General features: G+C 40.1%; 1 protein-coding gene across 1 annotated transcript; it reads left to right on the top strand.

The window, feature by feature from the left end:
* Window positions 1–14268: 14268 nt before the first annotated feature.
* Window positions 14269–16370, top strand: LOC125525184 (uncharacterized). The gene is made up of 4 exons (XM_087532309.1): window positions 14269–14305; window positions 15241–15618; window positions 15698–16036; window positions 16165–16370. Exons 1-4 carry the CDS (start codon window positions 14269–14271, stop codon window positions 16368–16370), a joined length of 960 nt encoding a protein of 319 aa, XP_087388435.1.
* Window positions 16371–17388: the final 1018 nt, after the last annotated feature.

Below are 17388 nucleotides of genomic sequence, written 5' to 3'. Positions count from 1 at the left end.
GTTATCCCAGAGAATATGAGAAGACTGACACCGTCAACCCAATAGATGGGTACATGAGTTTTGTTGGAAGCGTAACCATGCTTCTAAGGGTGGTAGCACCCCATAGCTCGTGTGGATGAATGGATTTTCAAGGAGACCCCCCAAACCTAACCTTCTTTCTAGCCTCTCTAAATCTCAAGGACGAGATTCATTTTAAGGGTGGTAGTTTGTAACATCCCAAAATTCTAAATTTTGGAATGTTATATTAAATAAATTATTATGATTGTTTGTTTTATTGTTGTGTGGATGATTGTGTGAAAATGATTGGAAATTGAAAACTTTTTGAAAGTTGAATGAGAGGGCCAAAACTTTTCATCTTGCATTTTGATCTTCCTGAATTCAAATTCATTTCATCACAAAACCCTAGAGGGAAGATAATATGACTTCTTCCATTTAAAGAAATGAAAAGGGGTTTGAAAATGATTTGAATTCCATTTGAAACATTTCAAATTTAGAAACTTTAAGCAACTCAATGAGTTCATAAAATGACTTCTTCAAATTTGAAGGAAGAGATTTGGAAGTTCCAAAGAAATAATATGAAATTCACTTTGAAGTTATTTGGATTTCCAAATTTCAAATCCATTTGGGAGTTATTTGGGTTTATATTCAAATTATTTTTTACCTAAAAATAAATAAATAGAAATAAGGGTAAAATGATTCCCTACAATAGAAAAATAGGAGAAGATAAATTTGAAATCATTTTGCTATTTTAAAAATGATTTTTATTGATTTTAAATGCAACAGTAGAACTGTTTGACTTTTATGATTTTCTTTGTAATTTATTTAAACTTGAAAATAGTTCATCTTATTCTTGGTTTTTTCTGAGCATTTTGATATATAATATGCCTATGTAAATTTTTTATTTACTTCATTCTACTACAGTTTTCCTTGGTGTTTTAAAAAAACAAGCGCACCGCCTGGACCGAAACACTGTTCGGCCTAGGAGCGCACGAGCCGGCCGGCCTAGCCGCGCTTTTGGCCCGTGGCCTGCCCCAGCGCATGGAGCGCTTCGAGCCGGGCGACCGCCCGCGCCTTCCCCTTCCACGCTCACCGACAGGTGGGACCCGCCCCACCTCATCGTCTCTAACGTCCCGCGCAGCACAGGATAAACACCGCACGCGCCGCCCGCAACCATCAGCCGCCTTCCCCTTGGGATAGGCCTTATCCGCAGCTTCCCAGCACCCCTAGCAGCGCCTATAAAACCCCAGGACTCCCCTCTCTCCATTCAGCTCTCTCGCGTCGTCCCTCGTCGCCTGTAGCTGCCGCCTCGCCCATTCGGATCTCGCCGGCCGAAGCTCCGTTGCCGGAGTTTGCCGTCATCCGTAAGGCTGCCTCGACCCCATTCTTCTTCATGAAGACACTGCCCAAGTCCGTGTGCATCCCGTTGACATCTTTTTTGCCCCTAGGGACAACCGGAGAGGCCGCCCCGACGTCCTGCGTCCTCGCCGGAGCACGGAGCCATCGCCCCCGCGCAACACAACCCCGACCACCCCGACGGGCATTGTCACCCTCACCGGACCGCTGATGTCTACTACACAACCTTCTTCTTGTAGACATTGTTGGGCCTCCAAGTGCAAAGGTTTGTAGGACAGTAGCAAATTTCCCTCAAGTGGATGACCTAAGGTTTATCAATCTGTAGGAGGCGTAGGATGAAGATGGTCTCTCTCAAGCAACCCTGCAACCAAATAACAAAGAGTCTCTTGTGTCCCCAACACACCCAATACAATGGTAAATTGTATAGGTGCACTAGTTCGGCGAAGAGATGGTGATACAAGTGGTATATGGATAGTAGATAATAGTTTTTGTAATCTGAAAATATAAAAACAGCAAGGTAACTAATGATAAAGGTGAGCTTAAACGGTATTGCAATGCTAGGAAACAAGGCCTATGGTTCATACTTTCGCTAGCGTAAGTTCCCTCAACAATGATAACATAATTGGATCACATAACTATCCCTCAACATGCAACAAAGAGTCACTCCAAAGTCACTAATAGTGGAGAACGAAGAAAGAGATTATGGTAGGGTACGAAACCACCTCAAAGTTATTCTTTCCAATCAATCCGTTGGGCTATTCCTATAAGTGTCACAAACAGCCCTAGAGTTCGTACTAGAATAACACCTTAAGACACAAATCAACCAAAACCCTAATGTCACCTAGATACTCCAATGTGACCTCAAGTATCCGTGGGTATGATTATACGATATGCATCACACAATCTCAGATTCATCTATTCAACCAACACATAGAACCTCAAAGAGTGCCCCAATAGTTTCTACCAGAGAATCACGACAAAAACGTGTGCCAACCCCTATGCATAGGTTCATGGGCGGAACCCGCAAGTTGATCACCAAAACATACATCAAGTGAATCACGTGATATCCCATTGTCACCACAGATATGCACGACAAGACATACATCAAGTGTTCTCAAATCTTTAAAGACTCAATCCGATAACATAACTTCAAAGGGGAAACTCAATCCATTACAAGAGAGTAGAGGGGGAGGAGAAACATAAGATCCAACTATAATAGGAAATCTCGCGATACATCAAGATCGTGCCAAATCAAGAACACGGGAGAGAGAGAGAGATCAAACACATAGCTACTGGTACATACCCTCAGCCCCGAGGGAGAACTACTCCCTCCTTGTCATGGAGAGCACCAGGATGATGAAGATGGCCACCGGAGAGGGATTGCCCCCTCCGGCAGGGTGCCGGAACGGGTCTAGATTGGCTTTCGGTGGCTACGGAGGCTGGCGGCGGAACTCCCGATCTATTGTGCTCCCAGATGTTTTAGGGTATATGGAGATATATAGGCAGAAGAAGTACGTCAGGGGGGCCACGAGGGGCCCACGAGGGTGGAGGGCGCGCCCAGGGGGTGGGCGCGCCCCCCTGCCTCGTGGCCTCCTCGTAGATCCCCTGACACGCACTCCAAGTCTTCTGGGCTTCTTCTAATCCAAAAATAAGTTCCGTGAAGTTTCAGGTCAATTGGACTCCATTTGGTTTTCCTTTTCTGCGATATTCTAAAACAAGGTAAAAACAGAAACTGGCACTGGGCTCTGGGTTAATAGGTTAGTCCCAAAAATCATGTAAAAGTGTATAATAAAGCCCATAAACATCCAAAATAGTAGATAATATAGCATGGAGCAATCAAAATTATAGATATGTTCGAGACGTATCAGCATCCCCAAGCTTAATTCCTGCTCGTCCTTGAGTAGGTAAATGATAAAAACAGAATTTTTGATGCGGAGTGCTACTTGGCATAATTTCAATGTAATTCTTCTTAATTGTGGCATGAATATTCAGATCCGAAAGATTCAAGACAAAAGTTCATATTGACATAAAAATAATAATACTTCAAGCATACTAACTAAGCAATCATGTCTTCTCAAAATAACATGGCCAAAGAAAGTTCATCCCTACAAAATCATATAGTTTAGTCATGCTCCATTTTCGTCACACAAGAATGCTCTCATCATGCACAACCCCGATGACAAGCCAAGCAATTGTTTCATACTTTAGTAATCTCAAACCTATAAACTTCACACAATACATGAGCGCGAGCCATGGATATAGCACTATGGGTGGAATAGAATACGATGATGGGGGTTATGTGGAGAAGACAAAAAAGGAGAAATTCTCACATCAACGAGGCTAATCAATGAGCTATGAAGATGCCCATCGATTGATGTTAATGCATGGAGTAGGGATTGACATGCAACGGATGCACTAGAGCTATAAATGTATGAAAGATCAACAAAAGAAACTAGTAGGTGTGCATCCAACTTGCTTGCTCATGAAGACCTAGGGCACTTGAGGAGGCCCATTGTTGGAATATACAAGCCAAGTTCTATAATGAAAAATTCCCACTAGTATATGAAAGTGACAAAACAAGAGACTCTCTAACATGAAAACTAAGGTGCTACTTTGAAGCACAAGTGTGAGAAAGGATAGTAACTTTGTCCCTTCTCTCTTTTTCTCTCATTTATATTTTTTTCTTTTTCTTTTTGGGCCTTCTTTATATATATATATGGCCTTTCTCCTTTTGGGGGGCCTTCTATTTTTTATGACCTTTCTTTTTTTTATTCCTCACTTGGGACAATGCTCTAAAAAATGATGATCATCACACTTCTATTTATTTACAACTCAATGATTACAACTCGATACTAGAACAAAAGATGACTCTATATGAATGCCTCCGGAGGTGTACCGGGATATGCAATGGACCAAGAGTGACATGTATGAAAGAATTATGAATGGTGGCTTTGCCACAAATACTATGTCAACTACATGATCATGCTAAGCAATATGACAATAATGAATGTGTCATGATAAACGGAATGGTGGAAAGTTGCATGGCAATATATCTCCGAATGGGTATGGAAATGCCATAATAGGTAGGTATGGTGGCTGTTTTGAGGAAGATATAAGGAGGTTTATGTGTGAAACAGCGTATCATATCACGGGGTTTGGATGCACCGACGAAGCTTGCGCCAACTCTCAGTGTGAGAAAGGGCAATCCACGGTACCGAAGAGGCTAGCAAGGATGGAAGGGTGAGAGTGCGTATAATCCATGGACTCAACATTAGTCATAAAGAACTCACATACTTATTGCAAAAATCTACAAGTCATCAAAAACCTCGGCACTACGTGCATGCTCCTAGGGGGATAGATTGGTAGGAAAAGACCATCGCTCGTCCCCGACCGCCACTCATAAGGAAGACAATCAAATAACACATCATGTTTCAAATTTGTTTCACAACATTTACCATACGTGCATGCTACGGGACTTGCAAACTTCAACACAAGCATTTCTCAAATTCACAACTACTCAACTAGCACGACTTTGATATTATTACCTCCATATCTCAAAACAATCATCAAGCATCAAACTTCTCTTAGTATTCAATACTCTATATGAAAGTTTTTACTATTCTTGGATGCCTAGAATATTAGGATTATTTAAGCAAATTATCATGCTATTTAAGACTCTCAAAATAATCTAAGTGAAGCACGAGAATTCATCTATTTCTTCAAAATAAAACTACCACCATGCTCTAAAAGATATAAGTGAAGCACTAGAGCAAATGACAAACTACTCCGAAAGATATAAGTGAAGATCAATGAGTAGACGAATAATTATGCAACTATGTGAAGACTCTATAACATTTAAGAATTTCAGATCTTGGTATTTTATTCAAACAGCAATCAAAGAAAAATAAAATGATATTCTAAGAATGGCAAACATCATGTGAAGAAGCAAAAACTTAGGATCAACCGAAACTAACCGATAGTTGTTGAAGAAGAAAGGTGGGATGCCAACCGGGGCATCCCCAAGCTTAGACGCTTGAGACTTCTTGAAATATTATCTTGGTATTCCTTGGGAATCCCCAAGCTTGAGGTTTTGTGTCTCCTTAATTCCTCTCATATCACGGTCTCCCTAAATCTCAAAAGCTTCATCCACACAAAACTCAACAAGGACTCGTGAGATAAGTTAGTATAAACCATTGCAAAAACCTTATCATACTCTACTGTAGCAAATCACTAAAATTATTAATCAAAATTGCATACTAAATGCCTCTGCATATTTAATAGTCCTATCCTCAAATAGAATCATTAAAGAAGCAAACATATGCAAACAATGCAAACATAACAGCAATCTGCCTAAACAAGACAGTCTGTAAAGAATGCAGCAACATCCACACTTCCCTAGCTCCAAAAATTATGAAAGAAAATTCCCACTGTAGTAAATTTATCAGAGCTTAATATGCAAAAGGTTTCAACATTTTATCACATTCTGAATTTTCTAGGGAATTATTGCAACAGTGGTAAACTTTCTGTTTTCAAACAGCAACATGTGGACTTCTAAAATAGGCATAGTAAAGGCTATCAATGCCACTTTTATTGAAATAAAAGATGAAAAACATTGTTCTAAATAACAGCAAGCAAATCTTAACAAAATAAATTGAAGCTCCAAGCAAAACACATATCATGTGGTGAATAAAAATATAGCTCCAAGTAAAGTTACCGATGAACGAAGACGAAAGAGGGGATGCCTTCTGGGGCATCCCCAAGCTTAGGCTCTTGGTTGTCCTTGAATATTACCTTGGGGTGCCTTGGGCATCCCCAAGCTTAGGCTCTTTCCACTCCTTATTCCATAGTCCATCGAATCTTTACCCAAAACTTGAAAACTTCACAACACAAAACTTAACAGAAAACTCGTAAGCCCCGTTAGTATAATAAAGCAAATCACCATCATAAGGTACTGTAATGAACTCATTCTAAATTCATATTGGTATAATATCTACTGTATTCCAACTTATCTATGGTTCATACCCTCTGATACTACTCATAGGTTCATCAAAATAAGCAAACAACACATAGAAAACAGAATCTGTCAAAAACAGAACAGTATGTAGTAATCTGAATCAAACGTATACTTCTGGAACTCATAAAATTCTCAAATAAATTTCTGGACGTGAGGAATTTATCTATTAATCATCTGCAAAAAGAATTAACTAAATATCACTCTCCAAATAAAAATGGCAGCAATTCTCGTGAGCACTAAAGTTTCTGTTTTTGACAGCATGATCAACAAGACTTTCCCCAAGTCTTCCCAAAGGCTCTACTTGGAAAAAACACTAATTAAAAGCATAAAGCCACATATAAACAGAGGCTAGATGAATTATTTATTACTAAACAGGAACAAAAATCAAGGAACAAAAATAAAATTGGGTTGCCTCCCAACAAGCGTATCGTTTAACGCCCCTAGCTAGGCATGATGATTTCAATTATGCTCACGTAAAAGATAAGAATTGAAACATAAAGGGAGCATCAAGAAGAATATTACTAGCACATTTAAGTCTAACCCACTTTCTATGCATAGGGATTATGTGAGCAAACAACTTGTGTGAACAAGAATCAACTTGCATAGGAAGGTAAAACAAGCATAACTTCAAAATTTTAAGCACATAGAGAGGGAACTTGATATTATTGCAATTCCTACAAGCATATATTCCTACCTCATAATAATTTTCAGTAGCATCATGAATGAATTCAACAATATAACCAGCACCTAAAGCATTCTTTTCATGATCTACAAGCATAGAATTTTATTACTCTCCACATAAGCAAAATTCTTCTCATGAATAGTAGTGGGAGCAAACTCAACAAAATAATTATCATGTGAGGCATAATCCAATTGAAAACTAAAATAATGATGACAAGTTTCATGGATATATTTATTCTTTATAGCATACAAGTCATCACAATAATCATCATAGATAGGAGGCATGCTTTCATCATAATAAATTTGCACATCAAAACTTGGGGGGCTAAAAATATCATCTTCATCAAACATAGCATCCCCAAGCTTGTGGCTTTGCATATCATTAGCATCATGGATATTCAAGGAATTCATACTAACAACATTGCAATCATGCTCATCATCCAAAGATTTAGTGCCGAACATTTTAATACATTCTTCTTCTAACACTTTGGCACAATTTTCCTTTCCATCATACTCATGAAAGATATTAAAAAGATGAAGCGTATGAGACAAACTTAATTACATATTTTTTGTAGTTTTCTTTTATAAACTAAACTAGTGATAAAACAAGAAACTAAAAGACACGATTGCAAGATCTAAAGATATATCTTCAAGTGCTAACCTCCCCGGCAACGGCGCCAGAAAAGAGCTTGATGTCTACTACACAACCTTCTTCTTGTAGACGTTGTTGGGCCTCCAAGTGCAGAGGTTTGTAGGACAGTAGCAAATTTCCCTCAAGTGGATGACCTAAGGTTTATCAATCTGTAGGAGGCGTAGGATGAAGATGGTCTCTCTCAAGCAACCTTGCAACCAAATAACAAAGAGTCTCTTGTGTCCCCAACACACCCAATACAATGGTAAATTGTATAGGTGCACTAGTTCGGCGAAGAGATGGTGATACAAGTGGTATATGGATAGTAGATAATAGTTTTTGTAATCTGAAAATATAAAAACAACAAGGTAACTAATGATAAAAGTGAGCTAAAATGGTATTGCAATGCTAGGAAACAAGGCCTAGGGTTCATACTTTCGCTAGTGTAAGTTCCCTCAACAATTATAACATAATTGGATCACATAACTATCCCTCAACATGCAACAAAGAGTCACTCCAAAGTCACTAATAGCGGAGAACAAACGAAGAGATTATGGTAGGGTACAAAACCACCTCAAAGTTATTCTTTCCAATCAATCCATTGGGCTATTCCTATAAGTGTCAAAAATAGCCCTAGAGTTCGTACTAGAATAACACCTTAAGACACAAATCAACCAAAACCCTAATGTCACCTAGATACTCCAATGTCACCTCAAGTATCCGTGGGTATGATTATACGATATGCATCACACAATCTCAGATTCATCTATTCAACCAACACATAGAACCTCAAAGAGTGCCCCAATAGTTTCTACCAGAGAATCACGACGAAAACATGCGCCAACCCCTATGCATAGGTTCATGGGCGGAACCCGCAAGTTGATCACCAAAACATACATCAAGTGAATCACGTGATATCCCATTGTCACCATAGATACACACGGCAAGACATACATCAAGTGTTCTCAAATCTTTAAAGACTCAATCCGATAAGATAACTTCAAAGGGGAAACTCAATCCATTACAAGAGAGTAGAGGGGGAGGAGAAACATAAGATCCAACTATAATAGCAAAGCTTGCGATACATCAAGATCGTGCCAAATCAAGAACACGGGAGAGAGAGAGAGAGAGAGATCAAACACATAGCTACTGGTACATACCCTCAGCCCCGAGGGAGAACTACTCCCTCCTTGTCATGGAGAGCACTGGGATGATGAAGATGGCCACCAGAGAGGGATTGCCCCCTCCGACAGGGTGCCGGAACGGGTCTAGATTGGCTTTGGGTGGCTACGGAGGCTTCTGGCGGCGGAACTCCCAATCTATTGTGCTCCCGGATGTTTTTAGGGTATATGGAGATATATAGGCGGAAGAAGTACGTCAGGGGGGCCACGAGGGGCCCACGAGGGTGGAGGGCGTGCCCCCCTGCCTCGTGGTCTCCTCGTAGATCCCCTGACGTGCACTCCAAGTCTTCTGGGCTTCTTCTGATCCAAAAATAAGTTCCGTGAAGTTTCAGGTCAATTGGACTCCGTTTGGTTTTCCTTTTCTGCGATATTCTAAAACAAGGTAAAAACAGAAACTGGCACTGGGCTCTGGGTTAATAGGTTAGTCCCAAAAATAATATAAAAGTGTATAATAAAGCCCATACACATCCAAAACAGTAGATAATATAGCATGGAGCAATCAAAAATTATAGATACGTTGGAGATGTATCAACCGCCCACGCCGCGACGCATCTCCCCATCTCCTTCCCCACCGCCGAGGACCACCGCAGTCGCCGCCCCGCCACCGCCCGAAGCCAGCGCCGCCGTCTCCTGTACGTCGTCATCGCTCGCTGTGAGCCGCTCACCCTCGCTCGTTTTTTTGTTGTATTAGATCGGTTAACCATGGTTTTATTAAACCATGCGGTTTTAGTAAAAACCGGTCTCCGGTTTTCATTTTTTTCTTGCCGCGATAGCTGTTTTGCTTAGGTAGCAGCCGTTCGCCGAATAGCTTCCACAGCAAATGCTGCTCGGCCAGTAGGAAGCCGCCACGTGGCCAGGGACCTGGTCGTGAATAAAACTTTCACGGTCAAGTCCCTGAGTTTTTAGTTTAGCCCCTAAACTTTGAATGGTTGTATCTTTTTAACCGTAACTCCAAATTCGACGAAACCAGCGGCAAAATGTTCGTCTCGAATGGCTTTATCCAGAGAACCAGCTTTGAAACCTTTTGGCCAATTTCAAATTTGAATTTATTCAGGTTTGAATTCAAACTTCAACTGGCCATATCTCCTAAACCGTAGCTCCGATTGATGTGATTCTTTTTGCACCGTGTCACCGTAGCCAAACCCTACCACCTGGACCTTTGTCACTATACTTTTCACACGATTAGTATCTATCCATGATAGTTTTATTACTATGCCAAGTATGCACTGTGGATGACATCACGGTTTTGCACCTTATGTCACTTATTGTTAGCACCTAGAATTATTTGCATGCAAGTTATGTGTGTTGGATTTTCCATTTGGTTTTCCGAGTCCATTGTGTTGCATGTTATTTGGTTCTCTAAAATGATTGCTTACGTGAATGCAATGTCTGACCTTATAGATTTTCATAGGAGAGTGACGAGTAGTTCTATTAAGTAAATTTCTGAGAGCGATATAATCTTCATCAACTATTACCAGGCAAGTTCACATTTGATCATTCCTTAAATTACCTATGTTTTATATTATGCACTTAGTCCTTTTGTGGTAGGATTGCATGGTAGGATTTATTGTTGCCAGATGGCTATGTCGTTACCTAGTAGTTCATTTGAGGTAGGTCTGATCTATACATCCTTGTCACCACCATGTAAGTTTATTTTTGCCTCGCTAAATGTAGACGTGGTTTGGGAGGCGAACATGGCGAGACATGAGTGACAAAGTAGTAATCAGGACCAAGACTTGTAAATGAACTACATGGGCGGTATTTGGTTTGAATGGTGGCGAAGTACAGTGGGGGCACGCATGGTTAATCAATGGTGGTGCACCACTAGTGGTCGGCCGCCCAGGCTCAAAGAGATCAATCGTATTCTCATGTCTAGAAGCTTACGTGTGCAGCCACAAGACAATATGGGCTCTGGCTTAGTTCAGTAGTTACTGTGACCCCTTCCGGGATGGGCTAGCAGATGTAGAATGATATAGGTGTACCGGCCTATCCCTGGGTTAAGGGGGAACATTTTCGAAAGACTATGCCTCGGTCATCCTGTTCTCAAACGCTAGGCAGTGCGAGAACTTCAAGGGAGGCGATCGAGTCTTGTGGGGAAAAGTGCGCAAACCACTGCAGAGTGTTAAAACCTAATCGATTAGCCGTGTCCCCGGTTACGGACAACTTGAGCATCTAGTAGTGGAAATGCTGGAAGATTTCATCACTCTTAATTAAACAGTTGGGTTTTAAATGAAACTTTGGGAATGGATTGAGTTGGGTTTAACAACTCATCCTATGCTATACAATAGTGGTAGAATAATATCTTTTATTCTAGGGAAAAACTAGCTTTATGCAAAAACTAAACTTAGAGCTTTCCACTAGCCAAATTGCATGTACAAATAGGTTCATTATTCTTATGATGTGACTTGCCAGTACATTCAATGTACTGACCTACATGGCTGCAACGTCTTATGTTGCAGGAATTTTCTATGACAAGTAAGAGTTACGGTGTAGGGTTACGGTCTACACTCAACTTGCCGTTGGCGTTGATGGGACTCCACACCCGTTCAATTATTTCGGCTGAGATTTATGAGGTATATATCAGTTTTACGTTATTTATACATGTGATTGAACTTTGATATATACATTGATGTACTGTGTGTGCCAGCATACCGATCCAGGGATGGCACAGATACACAGAGGCTTGGCCGTTTGAGGTCGGGTCGCTACAATAGATTGGAAACTTGTATGATGGAGAATAGACCCGAGGGCCATAGGTTTCACTTGTGGCTTCTCTCAAGATATCATAAGTATTACGGTGGGTGAACAAATTACTGTCGAGCAATTGATAGAATTGAGCATAGTTATGAGAATATCTAGGTATGATCATGTATATAGGCATCATATCCGTGACAAGTAGACCGACTCCTGCCTACATCAACTACTATTACTCCACACATCGACCGCTATCCAGCATGCATCTAGAGTATTAAGTTCATAAGAACGGAGTAACACTTTAAGCAAGATGACATGATGTAGAGGGATAAACTCATGAAATATGATATAAACCCCATCTTTTTATCCTTGATGGCAACAATACAATACGTGTCGTTTCCCTTTCTGTCACTTGGATCGAGCACCGCAAGATTGAACCCAAAGCTAAGCACTTTTCCCATTGCAAGAAAGATCAATCTAGTAGGCCAAACCAAACTGATAATTCGAAGAGACTTGCAAAGATAACCAATCATACATAAAAGAATTTAGAGAAGATTCAAATATTGTTCATAGATAATCTTGATCATAAACCCACAATTCATCGGATCTCGACAAACACACCGCAAAAAGAGTTACATCGAATAGATCTCCAAGAGAATCAAGGAGAACTTTGTATTGAGATCCAAAGAGAGAGAAGAAGCCATCTAGCTAATAACTATGGACCCGAAGGTCTGAGGTAAACTACTCACACATCATCGGAGGGGCCATGGAGTTGATGTAGAGGCCCTCCGTGATCAATGCCCCCTCCGGCGGAGCTCCAAAAAAGGCCCCAAGATGGGATCTCTTGGGTACACAAGGTTGCGGCAGTGGAAATAGGGTTTCGTGGTGCTTCTGGATGTTTTCGGGGTATGTGAACATATATAGGAGGAAGAAGTAGGTCGGTTGAGCCACGAGGGCCCACGAGGGGGGAGCGTGTGCCCCCTGCCTCATGGCCACCTCGTTGGTTGCTTGACGTCCACTGCAAGTCCTCTGGATCACGTTTGTTCCAAAAATCACGCTCCCGAAGGTTTCATTCCGTTTGGACTCCGTTTGATATTCCTTTTCTGCGAAACACTGAAATAGGCAAAAAACAACAATTTGGGCTGGGCCTCCGGTTAATAGGTTAGTCCCAAAAATAATATAAAAGTGTATAAATAAGCCCATTAAACATCCAAAACAGAATATATATAATAACATGAAACAATCAAAAATTATAGATACATTGGAGACGTATCAAGCATCCCCAAGCTTAATTCCTTCTCGTCCTCGAGTAGGTAAATGATAAAAACAGAATTATTGATTTGGAATGCTTTCTAGAATATTCTTCAATGTATTTTTCTCTATTGTGACATGAATGTTCAGATCCAAAAGATTCAAGATAAAAGTTTATTGTTGACATAAAAATAGTAATACTCCAAGTATGCTAATCAAGCAATTATGTCTTATCAAAATACCATAGCCAACGAAAACTTATCCCTACAAAGTCATATAGTTTGGCCATGTTTCATTTTTGTCACACAAAATGCTCTCATCATGCACAACCCCGATGACAAGCCAAGTAATTGTTTCATACTTAGCCTTTTCAAACTCTTTCAACTTTTACGCAATATATGAGCGTGAGCCATGGACATGGCACTATGGGTGGAATAGAATACGAGGATTGAGGTTGTGTGAGGAGACAAAAGGGGTGAAAGTCTCACATTGGCACGGCTAATCAATGGGCTATGGAGATTCTCACCGATTGATGTCAATGCAAGGAGTAGGGATTGCCACGCAACGGATGCACTAGAGCTATAAATATATGAAAGCTCATCAAAGAAACTAAGTGGGTGTGCATCCAACTCGCTTGCTCACGAAGACTTAGGGCATTTGAGGAAGCCCATCATTGAAATATACAAGCCAAGTTCTATAATGAAAAACTCCCACTAGTTTATGGAAGTGACAACATAGGAGACTCTCTATCATGAAGATCATGGTGCTACTTTGAAGCACAAGTGTGGAAAAATGATAGTAACATTGTCCCTTCTCTCTTTTTCTCTCTTTTTTCTTTTTTCTTTTTATTTTTTTTATTTGGGCCCTCTTTTTTTTCTTTTGGCCTCTTTTCCTTTTTTTTATTTTTCCTCTGGTGTCTCATCCCGACTTGTGGGGGGATCATAGTCTCCATCATCCTTTCCTCACATGGGACAATGCTCTAATGATGATCATCACACTTTTATTTTCTTACAACTCAAGAATTACAACTAGATACTTAGAACAAAATATGACTCTATGTGAATGTCTCTGACGATGTACCGGGATTGCGATGAATCAAGAGTGACATGTATGAAAAAATTATGAATGATGGCTTTGCCACAAATACGATGTCAACTATGGCCCTGTTTGATAACAAAGTATTTTCTAAGTATTTTGAGAATACTACAGTTTTTAGGATTACCATAGTTTTATTTACAATGAGTTGTTTGATTGCCTCTAACAATTGTGGTTTTAAAACTGCAGTATTTGCTAAACTGTAGTTTTTTCTCTACATAAAATAAAAGAACCTGAGACCTCTTTTTAAAAAACAGAGGAGCCGAAAAGAAAGGACGGGACGTCGTTATCTTCTTCGCTCGATCTAAAACAGAAGTATCGCTCCCACGCTGCCGCCGCCGCCTTTGGAGATATCTCCCTCGGCAGCCATGGGGAAGAAAAGGGACGAGGATGGAGAGACCAAAGGTGAGTAGACTCTGCCTGCCGTCCCTCGATTCACTCCTCCCGCCTCTCCATGCTGATCGCCGACCCCTTCCTCTGCATGGTTGTGCCTTTCCTAACTATGCATGTCGCCCAGCTCTGCTCGAACTGTTCGTCTAGACTGCTAGCTGGATCTCTACACTTGTTAATTCAACACGGATCAAGCTGTTCGTCTAGTCTGCTAGCTGGATCTCAATGCTTGTTAATTGAGGGCTGCTCGAGCTGTTCGTCTAGTCTGCTAGCAATCTTAATCTAGGACTTGTATACATGTCTTTACAATCAGATAGGTTCACTGTTCAACCTTGTACAGAATATGTTTTTTGCTGGTTGCTGGTTAGCTGAATATTTGCTTTGGATCAGTCCCTTTTTTAACCGACTAATTGGAGATTTACATGCACCTCTATACATAATGAAGACGCATTCGTCTGTTGTAAATGCAACGAACAAATTCTTGAACGCTGATTGTTTCTTCTATTAGTATTATGTTGTTCACTGCCATTGTATCTGATAAGTCCAGTCATGAACTTGTATACGCAATGAAAACAAATGAGATACTACTGGAGATGCAGGCCTGGAGCCTTGAATTCAACCTCCTCCCAAAGTTGGCTTTTAATGCAAATAAGAAACTCAGCTGCGGGTTTATCTTGCCTTATTTATGTATAAATTTCAATTTGTAAGTATTGCCGGTACATCAACCATGATGTGCAGTACGAGTCGACTAGTTTTTCTTTCTGTATTTCCTTGTGTGATTTGATATAATTAGGAATTGTTTGGTGATGGCACTATTAATTTTCCTCTCAGCAGTTGATTTGTGGAATAAGTTAGAGATTTTTTGGTTTCATGTTGTATCCTTATCAATTTTCTTGATGTTTGTGTTCATTCAAACACTTAAATTGATGCATTTTGTTTTCCAATAGCAGACAAAAAAACCAGAGCATCATGGACCACTGCTCAACTTGACCTACTCATTTCTGTGATGAAAGAGTATGCGGATGCTGCTAAATTTCGTGGTCAGAATGGATGGACAAAAGAAGGATGGAATTCCATGGTTATACGCTTGAATAACCAGTTTCCGAGAGCTAATTTTATTGTTTCTCAACTAAAATTTAGAGAGCAGCGGTTGAAGAAAGATTATTTTATTGTCAAATCTATTGTAGAGAAGAGTGGCCTTGGTTTTCATTCTGTTACAAAAATGCCAACAACCATTGATGAAAAATGGGATGAACTGAGCAAAGAACAACAGGAGTGGAGATACAAAGCTTTCCCTTACTACGATGATTTGCATGCAATTTATGATGGTATGTTGGTTTCACATGTTACGAATTTACCATATGATCTTCCATGCTTGTAGTTTACAAATTATTCCTCTGTACCCAGGTAAAACAGCAGAGGGGAAGGGTTGTAAGAGGACAACTGATGTGGTTGAAGAGAAGTCGAGTCCGGCTACAGATTTACCACGAGGGGAAAGCTTCACACAACAAGTTCTAGATGCCGCTAGGCTTAATTCGCCTAGTCCAACATTACCGGCTCCAGGCTTTGAAGGTCATAATTACGAGTGGACTGAAGGCATATATGGTGAGGATGTTGAAGTATTTCCTGCTAACAACACAGAACGTATGGAGAATAACAGTAGCCAAATTCCCACTGAACACATGAACACACTTCCTGACCCACCACCTATGAAAAAGGCTAGGACATCTAAAGGCAATGATGAAGGTAAGGCTAAGAGAGGCAAAGAAACAACGATTGAAGATCCGGTTGCTGTTAGAAAAGAATAACTTAAAACTTATGTGGATGTAAAGACGAAACAAATTGAGAGCTATAGAGAAGTGAAAATGGCGCAGATGAAAAAAAAGATCTTGACAAAGATCCTTATTGCATTGCCAATTGCATTGTCAAACTTAAGACCGTACCAGATCTCTCAGCAAGTGAACATCTTAAGATGATCGATTATCTGAAAGGACAAAGAGTTGACCGTGAAATCTTCATGACAGTGGAGCATGATGTTGTTCTGGAGATCCTCAAGCAAGTGCTTGGCCGTCAAATTTAAAGCAATAATTCGTTCTAGTTATTTTCGTGTGAAAAATAAAATTCTTTTACTCTATTATTGGTTTATTGGTTCATATTACTTTAGTTTTGTGTTTTTGTAAAGAAATATCACCCTGTACTATACCATGATTAAAAAGAGGAACACGAATGTATGTCAGCATACATTAGTTTCAGCTCTAAACTTTTATTTTGCCGGCACTCTAGTTCCTTTCCTAAAAATCACAGTCCTTTTATTTTTGTTACCTTCGCCATGTTATTTGTGCACCCGGCTTGTAGGTGATAGTATATGTAAGTTGTATATATAGCGCAATAATTTTTTTGGTGGACCTTGCGCATTTGATCAGGTATTTAGAAGAAAATTCCATGGTAGATGACGCACTTGTATTTGTTGCACAAGTTGATACTTGCATTTTACATTACATATCTACTCATAGAAATGTAAAGTGCATTATTCATGGATGAGAAAGCTACTACATTATTTTCATAAAATGATTCTACTGATCATATGAGTTTTATTCTTGCTTCAACAATTGCACAAGTCATGTGCTATTTCTTCTAGCGCGCTCCTGGAGATCCTCACATTAGTCTTTCCACATTGATTCAGCAATTTGAACCCTTTTTGAATGACCCAATGCACACCGCTCATTGAGAGATTCTACATCACTTCTGTATTTTGCATCTCCACTTGGAATATCAACTATATGTGTTGGGTCAATATCGGAGCCAACCTGGTCAAACCATTGTTCACCCACCTCGTGATTGTGAATAAAGTTATGAAGTGCACAACATGCTATGACAATATCAGGTTGAGATTCAATTGGGTAATGTAAAGCACACTTAAATACTGGGAAACACTTCTTCACAACACCGATGATGCGCTTGATGTGATTACGGAGTTGTGCATGCCTGAGATTGACAGCTCTTTAGCATTTTGTGGCCTTTGGTTGCATTTGGCTTGCACGTTCAAATGGTACCTGAAATTCAAAACAAAATGAAGATAGGTGTATTTTCACATTAGG

This window comes from Triticum urartu, chromosome 7A (genome assembly GCF_056163025.1).
Source record: "Triticum urartu cultivar PI428250 chromosome 7A, HENAU_Tu73, whole genome shotgun sequence".
Taxonomy (NCBI): Eukaryota; Viridiplantae; Streptophyta; class Magnoliopsida; order Poales; family Poaceae; genus Triticum; species Triticum urartu.
This window is presented reverse-complemented; position numbering and strand designations above follow the sequence as displayed.